General features: G+C 38.3%; 1 protein-coding gene across 2 annotated transcripts in view; it reads right to left on the reverse strand.

The window, feature by feature from the left end:
* Positions 1 to 26,243, reverse strand: part of CTNNA2 (catenin alpha 2) — a 405,963-nt gene that overhangs the window by 92,675 nt on the left and 287,045 nt on the right. For both annotated transcript variants that reach the window (XM_015624690.1, XM_015624688.1), the window contains exons 7-8: positions 22,811 to 22,891; positions 5,349 to 5,501 (exon numbers count right to left, since the gene is read on the reverse strand). In XM_015624690.1, coding sequence (XP_015480176.1) covers positions 5,349 to 5,501; positions 22,811 to 22,891 — 234 coding nt within the window. The remainder of the gene's footprint in view (positions 1 to 5,348; positions 5,502 to 22,810; positions 22,892 to 26,243) is intronic.

The following is a 26,243-nucleotide window of genomic DNA, read 5'->3' on the forward strand; positions in this document are numbered from 1 at the left end:
CAGAAATAAATGAGCCAAATTTTTTTTCTTAGGCTTCTTCCTCTGGGTTTTGTCTGTCTTAAATTAAAATCTGTCAGTTCATGAATTTATCCAATATCTAGAAAAGCACAAAGAAAACACTGCCATCTATTCCTTATGAAGGCCACCAGTGCCTCCTGGAAGGGAGCTGAAGTGCCACATGTGAGCTCCCAGCACTTCATCGACCTCAAAGACATTACAGACTTACACAGATGATCTTCCCTCCCTAGGACAAAGTCTAGTTTTGCATTTCTTATGAAGCAAATACTCTTTGTGGCTTTCTGAGAGTTATTTCTGGAAAGAAAAAAATACTGGTTTGGGTATTAGTTCTGTTAATGCTGATGTAAATTGAGATTGAATCCATTGCTGACCACCAGAGTAAAATCTTCTTTCACAATTTTTCCCCTTTTCTCTCATTACCAAATGAACTAAGAAGGGGTCACTGAGCAGACCCAGCTGCTTGTTTTGTGTGCTGTGCATACTGAAAAATGTTTTTTTCTCCCCTCCTGTTCTCAGCAGGCAAACCCTTTCCACATTTATGATGTGGAAGATTATAATCAGTCTGAATTAGGGAGCTCCAAATAACACAATTCTTAGAAAATGAAAGGTAGCCTGCATTGTGTCTCATAAAGAAGTTCAAACTCTTTTATTCTTTCTCTTTTTTATAAAATTAAAAAACCCCAAGCCCCTAAGTGCCCAAAAGCAACCCCATTATCCTCTTCAAAGTGGCAATTACATGGAGAAAATTAATAAAGTCTCCTGCAAGCTTAATGGACAGAGAGACCATAAACCAAAACCAGAATGGTGCTGTTAGATTTCATCTGCTACAAATTACCATCCAAGCTCATGATATTGTTGATGTGCTTGCACTATCATCAACTTTAAATCATCATAACCTCAGTTCTTCCACTGGCCAGGTGTTCTTACAAGGCAACTGATTATTTGTCATGTCTCCAGAAATCTTTTAATTTTGTTTGAGGTAAAACTGATAGATAAAAGTGGACTCCACAGAATTCTTCATTAAAATCAATTCATGCAAAATTGGTAAGGGACTTTTCAAGGGTTCACTTTTAGGTGCTTTAAATGTGGTGCTTCATCAGTTCATGCTGAGGAAGAAAAAACCCTCCATTTATGTTTTGTTGTAAATAAGAATAATGCAACTGAGTTAAACTCTTGTAAGTGTTCACTGACCACCAAAATGGTGAAATATTTCCATAAAAGCATTCAAACTCCTCCAACTGAAACAACTAGTAGAAATCTCTTGGACTTATGTCCACCCTTTTGAGAATGGAAAGTCTGATCCAGTCCACTATAATTTGAATTCCAGCTGAACAGCCTGCTACCATGGCTCTGAAGAGTTTACTGGATGCTGAATTTCATCTACCAGGAAAACCTGTTGGATTTAATAATTTAATTTTTCAAGAAGCAGTTCAGGGGACCAACAGTTAAACCAAGGAACCTCTACTAAACAGATTAATGAAAATTAATTAATTAGCTTCCTTATAGTGCTTTGATAGATGCATTGAATAAATCTGAGCTGATTTATCAGTCAAGTGCCTTTGTGTGGCAGGTATTAGAATTATCTGTCATTAACCTTATGCTACTAATGAAGGTGCTTGGGTAGAGAAGTTCAATCACTTCCCAAGGTCACATCAGAAGTTGGCATTACAACTCAGGCATTTACTTTCAGTCATTAGACACAATTTTTTAACAACATAAAGGGATTCATAAAGCAAAGATCATGACCTGGAAAGACATCATTACTTCTCTAACCTCACTTTTAGAAGACAGGAAAAAAAAACCTGAGAGATAGCTGTGAAAAAATATTCCAAGGAAAAGAGTTACCCATCCAAGCCTGGAGTGGTACCATCTAAATTCTGTTTTATTATATTATTATGTTTTACCCCCAGAATGTCTGACAATTTGATTTATTTTGTATGATTTACATTACAGTTAAGTGACATTACACTCTGTTTCCAACAAAAGCCATAGACAAATCTAGTTGTCAGTAAATGTCTTGAAAAATGACAATCCATCTTTGTTGTTATTAATGTTATGGTAAGAGGTGGGGAAGGGAAAATATTATATAATGAAAATAGCTTTTGAGAGAAGACTTAAATATTCTGCAATATGGACTATAAAAGAAACTTAACCTCCTCAAGGCTCAAGCTGACAAAATATATTTTTTTAAATGTATTGGCTGTGCAGAGAAAATTCTGCCATTTGTATTCCACAAATATCAAGAAGTGCATTTTTTTTCCCCTCAAGACAGAAAAATGTAGGTTTAGTATAAAGAAATATTAAACCATGTATTATTTTTTCCTGACCTTTTGACAGGCTGCCTATTGAGCCTGGTAGGACATCCAAGAAATTCAGATTCAGATTTCAAAATTAATGATTAATACTACAGACTTTTCACAGTATTGAACTGGCAGCGCCAAATTCCTCTAACATGAGCAAGTGCAACTCCACGCACTTCAGCAGAGCTGTGTTTGCATATCTTAGCAAGCAATTCTGGCCCCGAGCCTGGGAAAGCATCTTACATTTCATAGTCACTTGATTATGTCTCATCTTTAAACCAAACTTTACTATTTGCAAGATACTTGACCCACAAAACCAGAGAAGTCCATCTGCTGAGATTCCATTGTGCATCGGTAAGTAAAAATGATGAAACTATTTGAAGTGGAAAATTTACTATAAAAGGGACATAAATATATTCCAAATACGTATTTGCTTCTGCAGACTGATGAACTTGAAATTTGGGGTTAAAAATTTCACTTGCACTAGAAATTCATTTCTTCAAGATGCTTTTTACCTGAACCAGAAATAGCTCATACAACTAAAAGGGACAGATCCACTTAGAAGAACCCATCCTTGGAGAAAAGTAAGAATGCATCCACAAGCCAATACCAGCTGTCACAGACATACAAGATTCAATTAAGAATCTGCTCCTAATAGTCTGGAACAACCTAAATGGAATAAAAATATTAGGAATTAGGCCTGAGACATCTATTGATACCAACATTGCTGCTTTTCAGTGGGGTACAGGACAACCACATGTCAAAAAAATCATTAACCAACCTCCAGTTTGGTCTAAAATACAAATCTAATGTAATGCTAGGCTTATAAAACCAAGACTAAATAACTAAATCTGCTCATTTTTTTGGTTTCATAGAATCACAGAATGCCCTAGGTTGGAAGGGACTTTGAAGTCCATCCAGTTCCACCCCCCTGCCATGGGCAGGGACACCTTCCACTATCCCAGGTTGCTCCAAGCCCTGTCCAACCTGGCCTTGGGAACTTCCAGGGATGGGGCAGATTTTCTGGGGCTGTCAGAGTTTTACCATGCTCACAGTAAAGAATTTCCTCCTAAGAACAAACCTAAATTCTCCTTCTGACAGTTTAACAGCATTACAGTTCTTTAGTCTTCCCATCAAAATTGTGGGTTCTTCTAGCAAGGAGATTTTGGTTTTTTTGTTTTGTTTTGTTTTGTTTTTTTAACTATACCCCTAAAAGATATTTTTCCTTTTTTTATGCCATTACCTCCTTTGGAATTTTTAAAATATCTACTTAGCTATTTTTAACTTTTTAATAATGCTATTAGACCTGTCATTGCAACACTTTGTTGCAAATCTGTGGAGGATGTGACTGCTAAAACACTAACCCCACATATGTTCACTGCATATAAGCTTACAGCTCCACTGCCACTATAACTACAAACAAAACATTGTGGAGGGGTTTTCCATTTGTTTAGGGTTTTTTTCCCTCTCTTTATTACCTACCAGCTATTTCCTTTTTCATTGCCACAGCTCCAGTCACAAGGAGGCAGCAATAAATCTTTGCATACACAAAGGGGCTGGGACTGAAGGGTGCTGACAGCTCTGTGATCCTCTTGCAAAACAACAGCAATAAACCTTAATGGATTCAGCATTGTACAGAAATTTTAGACCCCCAAGACCTTCCTTCAGTCACCTACAAGTTAAGTACTGTAGCAAACACCTCATTTCCAGAGCAGAATAAGGTACCTTGACTCCCTCTTTGGTGCATGGCAAGAATGAGATGCTCCAGAACATTTTAAAACACACACCCACTGCAAAAACACATCCAGACACTTATTTTTCAGGGAACTATCCAGATTTAATCAATATTAACCAAGAAACCCTCACTCTTTGCTTCAGCTCAGGCTCTACAGAATTAGGATGAATCCTGTTTTAACACAAGACATGCAGAGGTGTAGTTCAGTACCTGTCAGATCAGCAGTTCCCTAATTGCATTTCCCTTTGCTAAACAGCACACTGTGTGACAAGAAAATATCTTGCAAAGGGGCTACAAAGCTTTCAAAACATTGCTAGTACAGAAAAATGCCACACTGTTATTGAACAAATCACTGAGTTATATTTGTCTTTAAAAACACAAGCATTTTTCATATTTCTTGGCCTGCTGGAGGGCAAACCGAGATGAACTTCATCATAATTTTATTAGATGTCCATTCCATGAGTATCCAAGGTTTATTATATTTATTTAATATACAAATATTTTATATATATGTATTATATACATAGTACATAATACATAATACATATCTAATATGAAATATCTAATATCTAATATCTAATATCTAATATCTAATATCTATAAATATTATATAGATCATAATATATAATATATAATATGTAATATAGAATACATAATCTATAACATTTATATAATATATTAATGTTATATATTTACCATTATATTTTATACTCTACGTGGCAGAATAAAGCTATTTCAATATCATCCCTGATGACTTGTAATTATCAGTGGTAGACTTTACAGTGTGTCTCTTCAGAAAGAGCAGATACTATAAATATATATATATATATATTTATATATTTATATATGAAATACAGACCATACCTGTTCTTAAGGTTGTGCCTTCTCTGTAGGTCCTTTTTCCTATTTTAGTTCAGACTGAGAAATAATTAAGTCTAGAGCAGTCCTTGGTCAGGACTAGACTGTGAAGCACCGATTTGGCTTTTTATTCAATAGACATTCAGCTCCATTGTGCTGTTAGTGAAGCTGAACTGAAATTTGCTTCTTGTCACTCATGTCTTTTGACAAACTGCTGGTCACACCATTTCTAACATGCTCAATTGTTTTAATGAACTACTAAAACACAGCGCTTTCCTCTGCCCATCATCCAAACATTTCCTGGGCAATCACCGGCATCAAATTGACCAAATCTCCTGGAACAACACCAAATCTAACGTTTTATCCAGTATATAACTTTTCCTGCCTCTCCTCGAGGTGCCAGATGGAAATCTGGCTGTGTCCATAATGTCACTTACCTCCACTAACTTGTTGGCGTGTTCACGGAAGACCTGAGCGTATTCCTTCACTTCTTTCTCGTTCCCGCTTTTCGCGGCCTCGATGAGAACCAGCAGTGGGACGTTGGTCTCCAGGAATGAATCTGATATGTGATCCATCACTGCCTTCCGGAGCTGTGACAGAAGACAGCAGAGCAGTAAATAAAGGACATTTATCAGCACACGATCCCACTCTTCATATTTAAGCACTGACGTGCTGCATCTCACGGTGTTATGTAGGAATTTGGACTTTTTGCTTTATTTTCTCCAATATTTCCACCAAGCAAAATTAAAAACTTGAGGGCCTAGGCTCTGCAAACCCCTCCTGGGATTTGTGCTGACATACACCTAATCCTGCTGGCCTGAATGGACCTGCACAGAATGACGGTGATAACTCATGTAAGACATAGCAAATTGATGAGTATTGAAAGCTCCACACTGCTTGAAAAAACAATTCAGCTCACTAAAAAGCCAAATATGGATTAAGGAGCTTAACTCCAAGCAACCATTAAAAATATTAGCCAGAATATTTCTAAGCCTTCTCTAATTCCTCCAGTGAACAGTATTCCATGCAATAATTAATATTTTGTGTAGCAGATGCCTTGTGCTTTGTATTCCCATTCGAATAGCTCCAACAAGTATAAACAGAAAACCTTTTTACATTTTCCAGGCAGATTAGAAAATATACTACAATTTATTATAAAGGACGAAAAAAACAACTTACAAGTTACTGAAGATTTAACACCTCTTACTCCATATAAACATCTATTTGAAACAATATTACTGCAAAAATGATGTCACTAAACACTTTGCCACCTTACTAATGACCACTAATCAAACCTCACTAAAATTTGAAAGACTGCCAGAAAGATGATTGAAATCTTAAATCTACCTGGAAGCTTAATTACTCTGAAGGATTGTGGATCAGAAACATCTTGATTATGTTTTCTCCAGCTTTGGGTTGTTAAGAATGAAAAACTGTAGACTCAAACAGAAGCTAGGAGCTATTCAGCTTGGAGGCTTGGGTAGCCATTAGTCTCCTTAAACCATGCATTTTTAGTTAGATGAAGCATCCAGAGAGATAATTTTCTCTATTCTGCAGCCCAGACAAGAAAGCTTTAGCTAGACAAGGTGCCATCAAAACACCCAATCACACTGAGAACTGGCCTATTGTCAGATATTGCAAATACATAATCCAAGATGCATCTGCTGTTTGATGGCAGCAATTCTCAGCTCTATTTGAATAAAGGGAAAGCTAACTTTGAATATTTTCCTTCATTCTGTGAGTGGTGCAGTAAAAACAAGCAAAGCAAAATAGCATATATGTGCTTGCAGGAGGTATTCCTTTTATTTCCATCACAACTGATGCAGTCAATGTATTAAGCAGTTCTCAATCCTCCTTAAAAATTAATTCTACTCAGATTCAACCTGGAAAGTTTTTTTCCCACTTTCAAAATGATTAAAGGGACTCAGAATAGCTAACTCAGTAACACATACAAACAGGGGGAGGAAAGAAGACAAAAAGAAGAAAAGAATCATCTATCAGAGACCTGCCAACAGTTTGGAAGCTGGTGTGTGTTTGCTACCAGCTATTACATCTCCATCTTGTACTCTTTATTTTTTCTCTCATCAATCTGCTGCTATCCACTTGCTGACTCTTATTTTATTCTTATATTAAAAGTCTTTCAGACCACGCTTTGGGTCTATTTGCACAGCACCTCATACACAATGAGACCCTGATCTATGAACAGCTTTCAAAGGTACCATCTCAATATAACAACTAATATTGTTCCAAGTACATCAAAACGTTGCAAGAAAAAGAAGAAAAAAAATATTGTAAGATTCTCAGTGTCAGAGAACAGTGCAGCAGCACAGCACCCTGTGTTCTATGGTGGATAGATTTCCAGTCAATATTTATAAAAAAAATTTAACTTAAAAAAATCAGACACATGGAGGGATTCTTGGTGTTGCTCTGTGCAGGACAACCAGGAGTTGGACTCAATGATCCTTGTGGGTCCCACTCAGGATATTCTGTGATTCCCTCTTAAATCAAGAGTTTCACCTACAGCCACCATTAAGGGAGAAATACTGCCAGAGAAGGTGCATCATAAATTTGCATCATTCTCCTCTGCAGACATCCATTTCCCAGGGCTTGCTGGCAAATTCTAGGTCAGGTGCCTCATTTGTGTACCCATAGTTAGACTTTGATGCCCCTTGTACCGAAAAAAGCCAAATGGCAGCATTTCCAAAAGAACACATGAAGCTTTTAAAAATCCAATGTGGCTTCCAGCTCATTCTCAGTGAAAGATCCTTAAAAACTTCTGCTTGCTCAAGTTCAGCATGTGCCAGTGAAAAACCTACTGCCCACTGCACTAAAAAAACCTTACTTTAAATGCTAAATGAGCACTGACACTTTTCTGTTTGTATCCTGCCATAAGGAGGGATCTGTTCCAAAGGCTTGTATTTATTCAATGAACAAGCAATTCAATTTTTAATCTAAGGTAATGTGGTGCTATAGATCGGGTTATAACAATATGCCCCGTGGAATTGTAACAGTAGTCTCAGGATGTTCAAGTAAGCAGCTTATTTTCATCAAATAGCCTACAACCACATACCAGAAATCAATAAAAAGGACAGCAAGAGCATCAGCTAACCAGCAATTTGGGGGTTGTAAATATACAGTAGAGCTCTTTCTGAATCAAAATGAATGAATGAATAAAATGGATATTTGGTTCTAATGGTAACAGTGTGTTGTTGTCTGAGGTTCATAATTGCAGCAGCTGAAAAAAAAATCTGAATTCTGACTGTCACCAGTTTAATAAATACAAAATTAATACACTCTATTTTTCTTCTGCTGTGTTAATCAGAGATGTCAGTAGAATATTTTTGCCCCCCTCCTTGTAAGCAGGCGTTATAATTTCTTTAGGAATTTGTTATCTGAGTTTTAGGATGCCCTTGTGTTGAAGTTGAAAGGTAGAGTTAAAGGGTTTTACATACACAAGAGACCACAAATTTTGCCATCCTTCACCACAAGCCATAAAGAACGACTTGACAAAATCATTTGTTAAATGTGACAGCAGTATGAAGGCAAGACATTCATCCCAGAGCTCAAATGGATACATGACAAGGTAATATTAATGGCACAAGACAAGACATTTAAAAATACTGGTTCACCATTACCAGTCTATTTGATCCAATTAGGGCTATTCATCAAGGTAAATAACTACTGGAAAAGCAATCCTGTGTGCTCCTGTGCATGCTGCAACAAAGTTCAGTCTAAGTGATGGCTTGTGCACCCAGAGATTTCAGTTTCATCCAGGTAATGTCAGTTCAGAAGGGAATGGGAGAAGGCTGTGACCTGAATTTGAATGGTCACAAAGCAAGCAGCAAAAGCCCATTGTGTTTTATTCCAAAACCAGCACCAGAGCTTTGCTCACACACCTGCATTAACAAATTCCTTTGCAATGCCTTAATTTATGCTGTGTTCTGATGTAAATATTATGACACACACTATTACTCATAAGACAACACTTTAGGATATTTTTTCCCCCCACTGGATTTTTAATTTAGAGATGAATTCAAAGCACAAATTCCACCACATGAAACTTCATTTATTAGAGCAGGAAGCATGTTAAATTAAGGTCTTCCTTAATTCATTTTGTTAGAGAGAAAACTTTATTAATGTACATAAAGCTAACAGACTAATAAATTTGCCAGTTCAACAAAAAATATTGAAGGAAAACATGAAAACCTGAAAATATTTTTGAAAGCATGAAGGCAGCAGCACAGGCAGATTTTATGTCTTTCCAGTTCAGTCAATTTTGTCACTTTATGGTGCACAGTCAAGTTGCTGTTTTTGATAGCATCATGCTCTACTGTTCTAAGCACTGTTTAGGGCTGTTTTATCATTGTCAGTTCACAGCCATAATTGAGCTCAAAGAGGTTAAATGCCCACCAAAACGATGTTTTCCATGGCTATATAACAATTTTAAAACCAAAATGTCTCAGTGCTACTTACAGTCTAGTAGAGAATTAGATGTCTAATCCTGCCACTGGAAGGTAAAGGCACAGCAGGAGATTAATGACTCCAACAGATTGTTAAACTTTATAAAGCCTGGCAGTACAGAGCTGCCTGTAACAAAAGTTTACCAAGGAGCACCTTATTCACCATTTTCCATTTGATGTGCGTTGCAGCCCAGCTCCAGTTCGCACCTGCAGAGCGCTCCCAAACAGGCATTAATTCAATTGAAAGGGATGAAAATAAAGCCTGCTCCACTGCAGTTAAGGTGTGTCACCTCCAGTACGCTGTGAAATTGAGTTCTGGAGAATAAGGCAGTGACCATTAGAAGCTGCTGCAGTATGGTGCTAAAGAGAAAGTCTCGGTCAGTTCTGCAGACTGTGTCACACGAGGATGTGACCAAAGAATGGTAACGTGGGGGATGGGGACAGCAACACCACCAGTTGTGTCTTGGTGAATTAAATAGCAAAAAAGACTCATATTTAGAGTATGTGTCACACTTGGACACTCAAACTACAGATCTATGGAATATATTACATTAAAAAAAAATTAAAAAAAAAAAAAAGTATAATTTGAGCCAAAGATAAATCAGGAAGAAATGCTGCTACAAATACAGGTAATAATTAGAAATGGCCTGAATCTTAAAGATCATCCAGTTCCAACCCCTCTTCCACTAGCCCAGGTTGCTCCAAGCCCCATCCAGCCTGGCCTTGGGCACTTCCAGGGATCCAGGGGCAACTACAGCTTCTCTGGGCACCCTGTGCCAGGGCCTGCCCACCCTCAAAGGAAACAATTTCTTCCTAAAATCTAACCTAAAACTGCTCTCTTTTAGTTCAAACTGTTTAAAATATTTTTCCATATGTGAGTTTTCCTCTCTCTACAGAGAAGCTTCCATAATCAGGAAAAGATTTGGAGTGAATTTGCTAACAGAAAGCAAGTTGAAGTGATAATTTTTGACCAAAAATTTGAAAGACTATAAGAAACAGACAGAGAAATGTTCCTCCTAGTCATAGGCCACTATAAAGGATTCCTCAAAATGGTTCATGGCCCAAAGCATGGAAGAACCCAGTTACCAAGTGCTAAGGTACTTAATCCCCATTGTTTTAATTTTTTTTGTTTGTTTGATGGGGTTTTTTTTGAGGGCCTGTAGTGGATGGTTTATCAATTTTCATGACAGAAAGATTTTTTACTACCTTTTCAAAAAAAACATTTTTCAGGCTTGCTAGAAATATTAGTGCAGTTACATAAAAGCAGAGAAAAAAAAATTATATGTTTGGGGGAATAATGACCACATACCCCACAAACATGTGAAGATTATCAAGGAAAATCTGTCTTTCATATCTGGATAGAACAATAAAGGCCCAACTCCAATGGCAGTGCTGGGATTCAATTAAATATTTAAATGAAGAATTACACAGGGGATTAACAGGTAGAGGGCAGCACGGAGATCCCCATTAAAAATGTGGAAAAATCAGAAATACAGGTAGGAATTGAGCAGGCAATAAAAAGTATTAGGGAAGTCAAAATAAGCCAAGAGTGAAAAGACAGTGATTAACTTTTGCATCCTGTATTACCTGAGAGGGCAGAATTGTGATAAAGTAAATATGAGAATATGAAAGTGCAGAACAGGAAATTACATGTAGGAACAAAGAAGGGTGAAACTATAGGTTATCCCAGCAGATTAAATAAAAAAAGGTAAGACTTTGAAAAATAACCTTGTGAAAACTGAAGAGAATGGTAAAGTGTCAAAAATGTCACCAAAACTGCAAACCTAAAGGGTCTGATGTAAAAGAGGTGGGACAAAGGAGAGGGAAATGAGGAAGAATAGAGATATTGAATTTAAAATCCAAAGATTAAACTAAGAACCACAACCTATTGAATATAATATATAATATTATATAGTATATAATCATAGTATATAATCATCTACTGTCTCAGGTCCTGTTGAAATGATACTGAAATCAAGTAGAGTGGCTTTGGAGCTTTATGGGTTTTGTTTTTAATGAAATACAGTAAATAAATAAAATGGGGGAAATGCTGGTTTGGGAAGATGAAATAGCAATTTGGTCAGGAAGGGAAGGAAATTTTCTACGAAAACTCTTAATGAAGTTATCCTCACTATGAGCAGTCAGATCCAATAAGCCTTACAGGTTTAATACAGTAAATGTCACACTGGCAGTCCCACCTAACCCAGGCATGAACAGCCTGGCATGGTAGATATTGTCATCAGCTTCTCCAAGAGCCCAGTGGAAGCTGATGACAGCTCTTGGGTAGACCTGTCTGCTGAAGTGCCAGACAATGGCTGAAACAAGATTAAAAATTGATTGTGTGCTGCAAAAATGGATTTCTCATCATCCTGTCCAAGAGTCACTCAAAGTCACCAGCAGATCCTGCCCCATGGAGAGAGATGATTGATATCTGATACTATCAATTATCATCCATGCCTTTCAAAAAGCCCTTACAGCAGCGAGATCAGTCTGGGTTTTGTTCTTGGGTTTGTTTTGTTGGGGGTTTTCTTGTCTTTTTTTCTCATTTCACTTATACTTTCTTTTCTTCTCCTTTGCAGTCATTTTTGCACAGTAAGAATTGGAAACAAAACCTTTTGTATCTGGTTGCTTAATTACAAGTAGAACATCACATTAAAGATATTTCATAACACTTAGAAATAGAGTTAGTGAACAAAATTAATGTCAATTAAGAAACAAATGTAATGTTGAAATCCCATTTGGCAATTAAACTCTATGTACTTTTTCACTGCTCATAAAGCCATTAAGAAGATTGAATTAGAGAAGTTTTTGGAAAAGGATTATGTTTTCCTCTGCATTTATGGTGCTCCCTACCTCATGCTACTGCATTATTGATAATGAACACCAACATTTGAAGCTGTTCTTATGAATTCAAAATTCTGTAAGTTCCTTTAGTGGATATGACTATAGGTCATTCTTGAGATGACACTACAGAACAGTGAAAGATTCTTTTTGTAAAACTATTATCAACAGAAATCTCTTGAAATACATTTCTGGTGGCTTTTTTGTCTTTTTTTTGTCTATTTTGTGGGTATTTTTATTTATAATGTAGAAAAATTATAAATATACACTTCCACTGAGCTTCTCCCACATTTACAGTGTCTTTTATCAAAAAGATTTTAAAAAGCTCCATGCCTATTCCTCTGCAGTGATTATAGAGGTAGGCATCTTCTAAACACAAAAGATTTGTTGAAATATCTGAAGTTTTACAAGGGCTCATTATTTGAGGAATAATACACAAACTATGTGCAGTAATCTCATCCAGTGCAATAGAGCTGTCACTGAGTTTTGCCTCCTAATTCTTCTCAAGGCACTTTGAAAGGCCAACCCTCTGCTCAATTTTTTCAGTTTAAAAAAGAAAAAAGAAATTAAAAAAAAAAGATAAAATCAAGTCCCTACTTCAAAAAGTAAAAAGAGCCATGGTTACTACACTGTGGCTTTTGCCAGAGGAAAAAAAATCCATGATGAGTATTATGTTTTCTTTGTTTGATGAAAATGTTACACACTGAAGCCTTACCCAAAACTACCTGATATGGGCATAGTTTCCTGAAATATGGCACCATATGTGCATCAGTAAACATTATGTGTAGAGTAAATTAAACCAAGCCTTATAATTAGGCAGTAAGGAAATTACTGCGGACCCAAAAGAGTAAATCAGCAGTATTAAAGCACTCACCATTTCCTCTGGAGCACTTCAGAGCACTATAAAAACCTCAATGTCACAGTGATAAACACCTAGAAGTGCACTTTGAGGGAGACAAAGATGTTTGTTCAAAGAAGTTCAAATCAAAATCCTTATTGATTGTAATTCAAATAACAGTGCATTTTCTCTAATTCTTTAGATCAGATTTTTGAAGATTTTACTACAAGTCCTTTCCTGAGGTAAATACACCAGTTATTCTACCAAATGGGAGCAGACAGAAAGTGGAAATATTGATCAGCATGCCAGGGGCTCACAGCTCTTTCAGACCACCTTGGTGATGTTTAGTGTCCCTACTCCCATAAATTCAGTGAGGCTGAAGAGCAGAGGACTCCATCAAGAGGAGCATGTTGCTCGATCTCAGTCCTTTTAGGGCTGAGTTCTTCAATACTCCCTCACAGAGAGTTTTGTTTATTTTAGTTCTGTGTCAGGAAGGATACTTTAAAGGCTCGTTAGGTTCTTGTTTCTCGTGTTTATTAATATCTTATCAGAAGACTTGGCAGGTCTTCCCCAGAATTTCTGCTCAAGTTCAATCCACCATCTCCTGCCTCAAATTGACTCAAATGGCACAAAATGGCTTTGAAATAGGCAGCTCTTTTATCTTTATACTTATTTTCACCTAATTAACAATAGAGACGTAAATTATTTTTCTTTGTGACCCAGTGATCCAACACCTGTGTGCTGCACTGTGGCATTTTCTATCCAATCACTTACTACTACCCAAAAACCTCTTGAAGAAGATGATGAAGAAAGAAGAAAGTCAAGGGACAATATCCTAAATCTTCCATCTTGTCTTCTGTTCTTTAAACTCGTTTAAACTCTAAACTTTAATTTTTTTCACTTAGTGACTCAAGAAAACTCTCTAATTTACACACTCACAGTTTTAACTTTTCTATTTAACTTTAATAGTTGTTTCTATGGTATTATATGAAATTTCAGTGTTTTCTTGGATGTCAGAGCCAGGTTTCAGAGACAAGGGCACACACTCTGTGCCCCAGACTCCAACAGGAGCATTGCTATCTCTGCCTTCTATGCCAGTATCACACCAGACTCCAGCCTAACACCTTTGTACAGGCTGCAAAAACTACAAAACAGCTACAAATCTAGAAAAAGAGCTACACACAATGCAGTGCACCCATATTAAATGAATACAAGGCATAAACATGTAGCCCTGGCACAGAAATAAATCTGTATTAGCATTTGATAGACTGCTTTTGGTGTCACTGCAGGTGAAAATCAAACCTATTAAGCAACAAGGAAAAGGTGCTGAGTTTCTCACAAGCAAGAGCTGATGCCACAGGTGGCCTTAGGTTGAAAGAGGTTTAGATTAATTTGTGGCTGGCTCCCTTTAAAAAATGCCAGCATTTTGTCAAGATGTATTTTCATGCAACAGAATGGGGCAATCTCAGCAATAACACTGCACTTCCCCTTGGAAACAGCCAAAAACTCCTTTTTGGTAATACAGCACAGACTCCTGTGGATCATCTGTTTAAGTGTGACCTTGCTTCAACTCTGCCTTTGCAAAACAAATCTTAATAAACATTCCTGCAATACTAAAGTCAGAATTTCAGAAATTCAGAAGTTCCAACCTCCTTGGATGCTCTGCTACTACTTCACACTTGTGTGAAGTTTTTCATCCTCAGAACACTGCATCAGCTCTTACAAACTCTCACAGCCTCATGTGAGCTCAGGAAGGTCTGTGACCCTTTTATTCTCTGTTTTCTTCCCCTATTTAAATTATACAGATCTTGAAAATTAAAAAAATTCCCCTTCAGGATTTATATCCTTACCCAATGCCCTCTTGTGTGCAACAAAGGGCACATCAGAGAAGGAGAACACACTTCCCCAGCCCCCCAGAAATGTCCCGAATGCTGCACCATCGACTGGCTCCAGTGGGTAGCTGGAAAGTCAAAGGACTCCCCACACAAATCTGTCTTCAGGGTGCCTAAATTAGAAAGCAGACTGTTCATGACTCCCTGTGTACAAAGGGCTTATACAAAACACATCCTTGAAACCCCAAGTCACCCCTCAGAAATGAACTGTCCAGTGACTGTAAGGGAGGCTGAATGAAAACCACTCCTTTGTATCACCAGCTGATTTCTATAACTGACATCAGCTGGTGTGAATTTTCAGAGTTCTCTCCTTCCTCTTCCCCCTGTCCCCTCAGCATGAGATTCTTATTTCTTTTCATTTTCAATTTCTCTTCATTGTCTTTGGGAAAGGAGTTTGTTATTTAATATATATTAATTTTGATTAGAATTGTGTTCACTGTTTTCCACTGAAGATTTTGTTTTGCTTTTTGAGTCCTTATGCTTCCCTTGGGCTTATATCTTAATATTCAGATGCTGCATGTTACCTCCTAATGCTGGCAGAACACAGAATACCTCAAGTGAGGCAGCTTCACCTTCAGAAGCAACTTTATTTCCTGAGCTTCAGATTATTCTTCTAAAACTGGACAGTAAGCCTTGCCTGTCCTCACAGAGCAACAGAGCATAGCAAAGAGAGGATAAAGTAAAAAAATAAGTCAGTTAATTATGATTTAGAGCACCAAGGTTGAATTTCTAGGTGCTGCTGGCCCTCCCTACAGCATTTGCAAGTCATCTGGTCTGGGTGTGAGATAGAAGCTTTGCTGCAAGAAGATGATGAGAAGATTTCCTCTTTTGGAGGAAGTCCTGTGTTTCCCTCAAAGCATTTACATTCTATAAAGAAGCAACCTATGCATATCCTTGAGTAGAGAGATTTGAAGCCCCAGACTGAAAACATTATATAAATGTCTATCCATAATATAATTGACATTGTATGGGTTAGCTGAGATAAAATCTGCTCCAACAGAACACATTATTTCAGTTTTAGGTGTCCCATCAGTCTAATTCCATGAGTTAATATTCATGCTTTTTTATTCTGAGAGTCCTTCTAGAGTCTACAGCAATTTTTGGCAGGCTTCAAAGTGCTAAACTTTTTTTTATTTTTATTTTTTTTCCCCTAAATAACATTCATAAACAGCAATACAAATTAATCTAGGTGGAAGTGAGTGACATAAAGAGCAAAGGGAGACACGCTGCTGCTCAAGGGCTGGAACACAGAGAGATGATAAACCTAAGAACATGCTGAAGCCTGGCATCTAGCTCAAACTGGTGCAACCCATGTTAAACAAAGGACAACAAATTGCAAGTCCTTTTAGAGACCTGTGAAGCTGAAAAGAAACCTGAGTAGAGTCAAGATGCTGTCCCCAAGGTCTTTGTTTTACCAAATTTGCACAAATAAATTACAGAAGGTATTTTTCTAATCAAACTTCAAGCTTTTGCAAGCTTGAATTGCAGCCTAATACAGGCACAAAAACAGTACTACCTAGGATTTAATGATCATTGTGGGTGCCTTCTAACTCAGGATATTCTAAAAGATATGAGTAAAAGATAATGTAATAATTGTAGATTGAAGGGAGGGATATTAAAGAATAGGGCTGTATCAGGCTGATGAAAATCATGCCCAGAGTCCACCAAGTGTCTTACAAAGGAATTAGCAAGAGCCCATCTTAGCACAGGGGAATGTAAATGACTGATCAAATATACATAAGGGTCATGTGAAAGGATGTACTTACTGCATTATACATAAAGAATTGATTAGAGGTATAAAAAGGGCAAATATGACCCAGGGTTTTTTTTTTATTATTTTTAATTTGGCTTCTGCAGAGTGTGTGTCTGGTAGAAAGACACCACAGCACGGTCACTACTGATGTTAGCTCATGCCTAAATGGCCAAAGCTGATCCTGAGTACCCCAGAGTGTGTCCCCATTCCTGGGACACTGAGAGTGGCTGCTGGGAAAAGCAGACACTGAAAAGCAGCAATCAATATTCTAACACATCAGAAAGAGGGAAAACTCATCCAAACCAATGCAGAAATCTTGGGAAAACCTATTTATGGCTTTCAGCCTATAAAGGAGCTCTGATTAAATCACCAGCAACAAGGACAAAGCCCAGATACACCCGAAAGCCGTTTGTGGGAAATCATACAGGAAAACAAGCTCCATGGCACTGTGGAAATCCCAGAAAGGGTTTATTTATGAATAATGTATATATAATATAACCTGCAATGGTTATACAATACCAATGTTACTGCACTTGCAGATAGCAGAGAACAGAAGCATACTCTGGGATTTACCTTCTGGACTGGTTTTCTGAGGGAATGATCACAGTAAATCTGCCCCTTTTTTCTTTTCAAACACATATTAATCAGCTGACCTATTTTAAAACCATCTGACAGAGAGAAAAGGTCTTAAGGATGGTGAATAGATGGAGTTTGATGGAAAATTGTCTGGGTGGGAGAAGAGTGGCTCAAATCAGTGTCCTAAGGAGAGAAATTTGTGAAGTCAGAGGCTGTGTGGCCAGAGTACCCACACAGGAACCAGCCCATTGCACTCTGCATTTCTCCTGGAGTAACAAACGAGCTCAGATAATCAGGAATGAGCAGGGAAAATGATGGGGGGAGAAAATGGGAGGAAACATGAGAATCAAGGACCTCAGATTATTGCTGCAGAAAGCCCTAAGCAGACAGTGCAATGCTATAGAAAGCAAAATTTCATTAATTCAGGTGTTCACAATTCTGGTTTTCAGTTCTGTGTTTACAAAATAAGGATTCCTCAGGGGTTTGTAGGATGCTCTCTGGAAAAGACAATCTGAGGACATTTTTGATAAAAAGAAGTGCTAAAGTGGAATGTTTTGCCCCAGACAGTGGTGTGAGGAATTCTTTTTTCCATATTCAAAATCACCATCTTATTTACTACCTGTATGTAGCTACTAAGAGGATGTTGATGTTATTCTGCTTTTTGTGATACCAGTCCAAAACATTGAGCTGGATTTTATCCAACACCACACAAAAGCCACAAAACTATAATCAGGTGGCAAAAAAATGTATTTTGATACTGCACACCCAAACTTAGATATCCAACAGTAATAATAATTCATATTAGGCATCCATTCCATTAAAGTGAAAGCCCAGGACATCAGTCTAAATGTTCAGATTTATCAAAATGCAACTGGTAATGCAGTTATTTCAGGGCTTTCTACTCCACAGTTCCTATTAATATATATGTTTTAATGATGTTTTGTTGCCTTAAACTTCAAGGAGAAGCAGACTTCCAACATTAGGACTTTTTAATTTTTGCTTTATTCTACTTTGAGATGAAACATGAAAATTTAAAACCTAGAAAAATGCTTTGAAACAAAGGAAAATCTCCTTGGCTGTGGCATAAATGAGGGTTTAATTTTTAATACATATTTATATGTAAATATTTGTATTTGCAATGCTAGGCTAAAAACCAAATTATTAACTTTCAAAATGAAAACTGGAATCTACTGGAAAAAATCCAAACTAGACTTTTCAACACTCTCAGGTTTCTTTTTTTATAATTATTATTTTTTTAAAATTTTCAAAATTAAATTTCTGGATGCTTTCTGGAAGTTTTCCAGTTCTTAAGAAAATTACAATTTTCTGTGGAGTATTTATTTCATGCAGTATTTCTAAGCAGCTTTAGTAATAACATAAATCTCAGTCTGTAGGAGTGGGACAAATTCTCCTTAACAGCTGTATGAGAGCATAATTTCCAGTATAAACTGAGAATTGGTGGTGAAAAAATGATCTTATTTTGTCCAATTCCTTCCACTTGGAGGCACAGGAAGCCTTGAATGGGCAAACATGAAATAATGCAGGCAGGCTGCTGTAATGGCAGCAGAAATAGGTGGTATTTAAGGCAAAAGAAATGGTTTTGGTTATTCCACCTCGAGTGGCTGGTGCAGAAGGAACAGGAGGTGGGGGATGGCAGCAGGGCCCTGGCAGGAGGGACAGCAGCAACTCCAGCTGTGCTGCACCTCCAGGTGCTGTGAGCAAACCTCTGGTGTGTCCTGCCTGCTTCTCTCTCTTTCAGGGTCTCCCCAGAGCTGCAATCCTCAAAATGCCGGCTGCTTTGGGATTGCCTGGAGCATTTGAACTCTAGGGTTGGGGGTTATCTTTCTTCCTAGGGAGGAAAAACAAGCTCACACAAGAATTGGCATCAGCCAGCACCCGCTGCTGGCTTGGCTTGCTGTACCACGCAGGGAAAGATGCCTTTGTTCAACTTCTAGGTTTTGTCGTTTTGGGTTTTTTTTTTCTACCTACAGGCTTGCACACCAGTGGGAAAAAGAGATCCCAAATCTTGCCAATTGGCAGAACTTTTTATCAGATCCAGTGCTCTCTCCAGCTTGTTCAAAATGAAAGGCTGATTCAGCCTGGAGAAGAGAAGGCTTCCAGATATTCCAGCACCTTCCAGTGCCTAAAGGGGCTACAAGAGAGTTGGAGAGAGACTTTTGGAAAGGGCATGGAGTGACTGGACAGCAGGAATGGCTTTACATTGGCAGAGGGCAGGGCTACAGAATCACAGAATATTTAGGCTTGGAAGGACATCTGGAGATCATCCAGTCCAACCCCCTGTCAAGGCAGTGTCACCTGGAGCAGGTGACACAGGAACGTGCCCAGGTGGGTTTGGAATGTTTCCAGAGAGGGAGACTCCATGGCCTCCCTGGGCAGCTGTTCCAGTGCTCTGCCACCCTCAACATAAAGAAGTTCTTCCTCATGTTGAGGTGAAACTTCTGTTTGAGTTTATGGCCATTAGTCCTTGTCCTGTCCCTGCACACCACAGAAAGAATCTGGCACAATTCTGTGACCCCCTCCTTGGAGATATTTATATGGATTGATGAGATCCCTCCCATTCTCTTTTCCAGACTAAACAAGCCCAACTTCTACAGTATCTCCTGATAAGGGGGATGCTCCAAACCCTTCACTGTCTTTGTGGTCTCTGCTGGACCTTCTCCAGTAGCTCCTTGTTTAAATTGGACTGAGGAGCCTGTGTTAGATTTTAGGAAGAAATTGTTCCCTGTGAGGGTGGGCAGGCCCTGGCACAGGGTGCCCAGAGAAGCTGTGGCTGCCCCTGGATTCCTGGAAGTGTCCAAGGCCAGGCTGGACAGGGCTTGGAGCAACCTGGGGCAGGGGAAGGTGTCCCTGCCCATGGCAGGGAGTTGGATAGAGATGGGTGTCAGGGTCCTTTCCAACCCAAACCACCCTGTGATTCCATGAAAATCCAGTAAGGAATGGCAGCAGTAAGCCATGGCCTGGTGAGGTGTGTCTGCTTCCAAGAACTTGCTCAGCCTGACTTAAGTTGATGTTCTTACTGGCAGTTCATAATAAGATGTATAATTAGATCTCCATAATCATTTCCCAATTCCCAGGAGCATTCAAATGATGGGTTTTAAAGATGTAATTCCATCAGAATAAGAAATATTGAAGTGACTGTGAATTGTAAGGTGGAATTTTCGCACCACATGTTCTATCCACAGTCATTTCCCATCTCTGCATGTTACACAGATAATGAAATCAAATCTCTGAAATAAAGAGTTAAGTGACCCGGGGAGAAAATGAAAAATCAGTCTTAGATGGGTGATTACTGAAGACTTGCAAGGGAGCTTGACTACCAAATAGGAAAAAAAACCCAAAACAAACCAAAATCAATCTATCTATATCTATCTATCTATCTATCTATCTATCTATCTATCTATCTATCTATCTATCTATCTATCTATCATCTATATTTTTCATCACCAAAACATAATTTATAGGTTATCTAGCTTTATGGTGTTAACATTAAACTTCCAATGTCTGAAAAGCAAGCTTTAAAAGGACTCTGTAATCTCCACTGCAGCTCATTTCCTCTGAATCTTCAGGCCTCTCTCCCCAGCCATTAAAGCAAGCCCTCAGTGACACCCTCAATTCTGGAATCCAGCAGGGAGTGCACAGGCAGGTCTGGGCAGACACACACAGCTCCACTGCTGATTATATTCATGTGATGAAGCACAACATTGATTATGATTCTCAAGAATCATGGTTTACAGTCAGAATGCACATTGTTGAAAGCAGACTCCATCTTCCTCTGTTTGTGAAACCCAAACACAATTATGATTTAATCTTGATTGGTTTACTAGCAACTGACACAATTTAATAAACATTATACCTACGTGACTAACTTCCTTAAGTATCAGAAACTGCATTAAAAGCTTAATCTTCAAGCAGGAAAATACAATATCTGTGCTTCACTTTACCCCATCCAGAGTTCCAAGCTCTCTGAGGCTGAACATTCCATGGGGGTGAATACACATGAGAAGCACACAGCTTATTAAGAAAGGTGCCACTTTTATATCACGTTTCAGAGTAAATTTGGCTTTAGGGATGAGTAATTCAGGCAACTGCTGAGAGCCTCACACAGAATTCACTCATGTGTTAGTCTGCTACTTCCTTGAAGCAGTGAGAACAGAGGTGGGAGGCAACACATGGTCCCAGCTCCACTGCAGAGCCGAGGATCCCACAAATTTGGAGGTCAGAACAGCAGAGCTCTTTCTTCTGTCATTAGCTGAGCAGCAGATGTGATGCCAGGTTTTATATAGGAGACTCGGTGATTCATATTGTCTGTACATCCACTGCAATGGGTTTGTTATCTGGCAAAATAAGCTCTGAGAATATGATCTTCAAACTCGTCTGCTAAAGGTTAAGAAGGAAGAGCTGGAATGAGCTGAGTTTTAGCAGTGCAGAGCACTGATTTCAAAATGCCTACAGAGGCCACTCTGTCCAAAACTCTTGTGCTGCAAATGGGCACCTGAAGATACATTTAAATCTTTACTTGGTTAGACAGATTTCTGGATTTGTGATCATTTTCACAGAGGCCAGGTAGAATTTTCATTCACACTACTACTACTACTTCTACTACTACTATTACTACTACTATTATTATTATTAACTTTTTACAGAAAATGCAGGATTGGGATCATCTCAAAGGGAGAAAAAGAGACCAAAAGAGGCAATCTGTCCTGCCTTAAAGGTGTAAAGAGAAACCTAAAGACTTCTCCCTTTTGGCTTCCAATTTCCTTTCACTTCTTTTCCATCTCAAGCTTTTCAAATTAACCTTTCTTTCTATCACAAAACACAATGATAAATGTAATAGAAGAAAGCCAAAATTTATGGTTTAAACTAGGTTTTGCAGCTATTTATAAAAACCTAGGATAGTTTGGTTTAGAAGAGGCCTTCAGAGGTTGTCTGGTTCACTTCCTTGTGCCACAGGCAGGGCCATCCTCAATGAGATCAGTTTGCTCAGACCCATCCAATCTGGCCTTGAGTGTTTACAGGGATGGAGCATCCACCTCACTGGAAAAATTGTTATTTACTATGACTTTCAGTATCTTCATAGGATCTTTATTCAATGCAGTACCTTGGAAGTTCTCTTTGAGCATATTCTACTCTTATAATTTTTCTTTTTCCTATTCTGCTCCTCTTTCCTGTTACTCCAGCGAGAGTATTCAAATAAAGCACAAATAAGCACATATGCCAGTGTTTTTATGACTGGAGTTTTTGGGCTGCCAAGGCAGGGAAGGTCTGGACAATCTGCCTCTCTTCCCACATGGAAAGACCATTGAGGGTTACACTTGGAATGCATTTTTTTCTCCCTTTTTATTTTTTTTGGTGTCAGAAAATGCTGCTACATTGCTTAAGGTCATGTACAATGTAGGGCCTTATCTAAATGAGGACACCACTTCTTTCTACCTCCACATGTGGTGAAACCAGTCTGAAGTTGGAAAACAATGATTTCCTTGGAAAATCAAGAAGCATTATCAAAAGCACAGCTCACCTGTCTCCGGAGGTCTCGTGTTTTCTTGGTCATCTTGTCAATGGCAATGTTGAGTGGGTCTCCCTTCTCCTTCCTTCCAGTCTGTTAAAAACACAAAATCTCAGAGTTAGAGAAAAGTCCTCCAGGTAATATAAACTTTTTTAAAAAAAAAAAAACAACAAAACAAACAGTAAGGATTCATCAAAGGAAATTTTTGCAGCTTTTTTGTTTGCTGCCATCAAGTTGTTATTTCCAAAGTAATGTTTTTAACATGTTTATGTGCAGGAGGCACTGAAGATTATTTTAAAACAATCCTAAAGTGATAAGAACAAAGATTAAGGTGACTCACCGGAGAGTTCAGAACTTTTCCACCAATAAATTATGTGCATATATTATAGCTAATACTCAAAAAAATCTGGCAAGACCTTTCACTATAAAATGAATATTAAGAGTTTCTAATCTCCATCCTGCCAAGCACTGGGAATGTTAAACATGATAATAAGCAGCAACACAGCTTGAGGACAGAAGGAAAATGGTCCCTACGCCTGTAACAGGAATCATATTGGCAGACATTAGGTTCAGTATAAAGAAGAATTCCACTTAAAACACTTTCCTGCAGGAAGTCTCAAAGCAAAACTCCTCATGAAGATTAAAAAGGGGGAAAAAAGCCTTTTGTGGCTCATAACCAATGGGGGGAAAATATGGTTTTTAGGTTCAATGGTACAAAAAGCATTAAGGGACTTTGTTAGCTGTATTACCTTTCTCTTAAGAGAGAACTACTTCTCTAAAGATTTGTCACAACTCTTGCACATTGAACTCTGTTTGAAAGCTTTTCATCAAGAATCAAAATGATCTTCCATTCTTTCTGGCAGTACTCTTTCCTTCCCAAGGCTGTTTTCAAATGCTTCTATTTAGAATTGTTCCTTGCATATGATTAAGAGCGATTTTCTCTCTCCAGCTGAGCCTAATAGCACACATTTCTGGGAGCTATTGAGAAGTCACTTTTGGGGTGGGATGGGGATTAAAGGCACCCTTTCAATGATATCCTCTCACATGTACAGCACAGTTATCAGCTCCACATTGGCAAGAGGCCTCTGCTCCAGTCTTTGCTTTAGGCATTCATTCCAGAGAATGCCTGCTCTCTGTTATTGCCTGTAATTCTAATTATGACACAAGGCCAAAGCTTTCATGATCATTTAGAAATCTGTAAAACCCATCCCCTTTTTTTATTAATTCAAACATAACAACATGAAGTGCCACCAGAATTTAATACAAAACATAAATTTACCTCTTAGCTTTCTAAAAAGGATCCATTACAAATTCTGGAGTTAATCACACAAATTGACACCAGAAAACAGAGAGAGAAAGCATTTGCTGTCAGACGAGAGGAGGCATCTGTGTCACCCGCTGATATTTTTATCTCACTTTTCTTGTGTTCATCCTTTGACTGAGTTCTTCTGGTCCCTGCTGAAGAACCACATCTCTTTAGCCTCAGCAATGTCAGCACAGGCTTTTGGTTTTAGATGTCCTGAATTCAGTCCCCGGTATTTTGTTCAAGACAGCAGCTGTCATATGTGCACACAATCGAGCCTGTTTTTCAAGCTGAAATTTCACAATAAAGCTGAGGCAGACAAGTTTGGTTCAGGAACACTCTCCTGACTGTTGGAATGGTACAGCAGGGACAGATGAACCAGTCTCAGCCAGGTTCAAGTTTTTTAGACTACAGAGTTATATTCTGAGAAAAATTAGGAAAAAAAGAAAATTACCCCAGCTGTGCACTGTGCACTTGCTGAACCGAGTTTCCTTGGTGACATTCATGTTCTGGGATGCTTTATTTTCCCAGTCAAATAATTCAATTTATCTAATATTCTTTAAATTCTTCTCTTCCTTATCATTGTTTAAGCTTTAATAGACTGGCTTAGAAAGGTCCATAACCACAGAAGATATGTTAAGACTTTTTTTTTAGGGCAAAGATAACTTTTTGCTTGGCACTTTTTCTTTCCTTATTTTTAATAAAATCAGGGAATAGTTTGCTAAACAGGCAAAATCCCTTTGAGTACTAACACTATGTGAATAATCAAAGAGCAAACACCAAGACACTTAAGACTACATAGGAATGATCTTTTACAGCTCTCAAATAAAACAAGTGGTTCACAATTCCTCTTCAGTGATCTCATGTAGGGCAGATATATTCACCTCCAACATGGTGAGGTCAAACATTTCATGCTTGGCACCCACCTAGGGTCAGAAAGGTGTCCTTGAGCAGGAACTTGGGAATCCTTCCAGGATATAGTGACACTAATTAAATTAAGCATTTGATGAACTGCACCATTTAGAGGAAAAAGCTCCTGGGTATTGGAAAAAAAAAGTAGAAATTCTGAGATTGGCCTCAAAGTTTGTAATTTAGGTTCGTAATCTGAGTGTTTTGTGTCTCATAGGTGGGAACTCTCACCGAGAGCAGCCTAAATCCAGCAGCCCTCCTAAGCCTCCCTTCAAATCCATCCAGCAACTTTTGGAGGCCAGATTTAAACAAAGAGTGTTTATATAAACAGTGGCCCTTAAGGTACATCCTATTGTGAAACACAGAACAACTGGGAACCCTTCTGTGACCCTTAGGCCTCACAACACAAACTGTCAATATCCATCTGGCCTGTCCCTTGTCCCTCCAAAACAGAGCAAAGCCTGTTCCACACTGCTGTGTGCAATTGCCCAAATTGTGCCTCCATGCTGCTCGAGGAGCTAAATGGGATGTGCTGGATAACCAAACCAAAGCAGGAGGTCCAACTGAGCTCTCTCAATGCCAGTATTTCATTACCTCACACAGACACAGCTGAACTCTCCCATTCTGCACCTTTTTTACTTATCCAGGAATTTTAAGTGTCCTTCACCTGTTACTTATAAAATGGCTACTTGCCTTTTAGTCTGTATACAAACCCCCTTCCTCACTGTATGATTTCAAAGAAATTTGTTTAGTAAATCACATTATTGAAAAATAACTAGCATGGCATGTGATGCTACACAGCTTCAGGCAGGTCTGTCAAACACCATCTGCTCTGTGCTGAAAATATAAGTTTATTAAAGTTTATTTATTTAAGTCCTTAAATACTCTTATTTTATTGTTGCTCAGTGATAAATTTTTGGCCTTCATTCCTAGAAGGGATAGAAAGGAATTTATTCGTTTCCTGAAAAAATGAAAAAGCTTGGTATTGAGCTGTTTGCCATTTCTCTGTTAATCTTTCTCTGCAAAGGGAAGAAAGATACTTTGGGATGAAAAGGAAGTAAAAATTGCTGCTGGCATTGGGTTAAAGGGAGAAGGAGGAGAAATGCACAGAATTCCTTGAATGCCAAAATCTCCATATTCAAGTTCCTATGGACAGAATTACAGCTATTCATGGTGTAATGAGGAGAACTTTGCAACAGGAGAATATATTAATCAAGTCCCTGATTTCTTGTG

Source organism: Parus major, chromosome 4, assembly GCF_001522545.3.
Source record: "Parus major isolate Abel chromosome 4, Parus_major1.1, whole genome shotgun sequence".
Taxonomy (NCBI): domain Eukaryota; kingdom Metazoa; phylum Chordata; class Aves; order Passeriformes; family Paridae; genus Parus; species Parus major.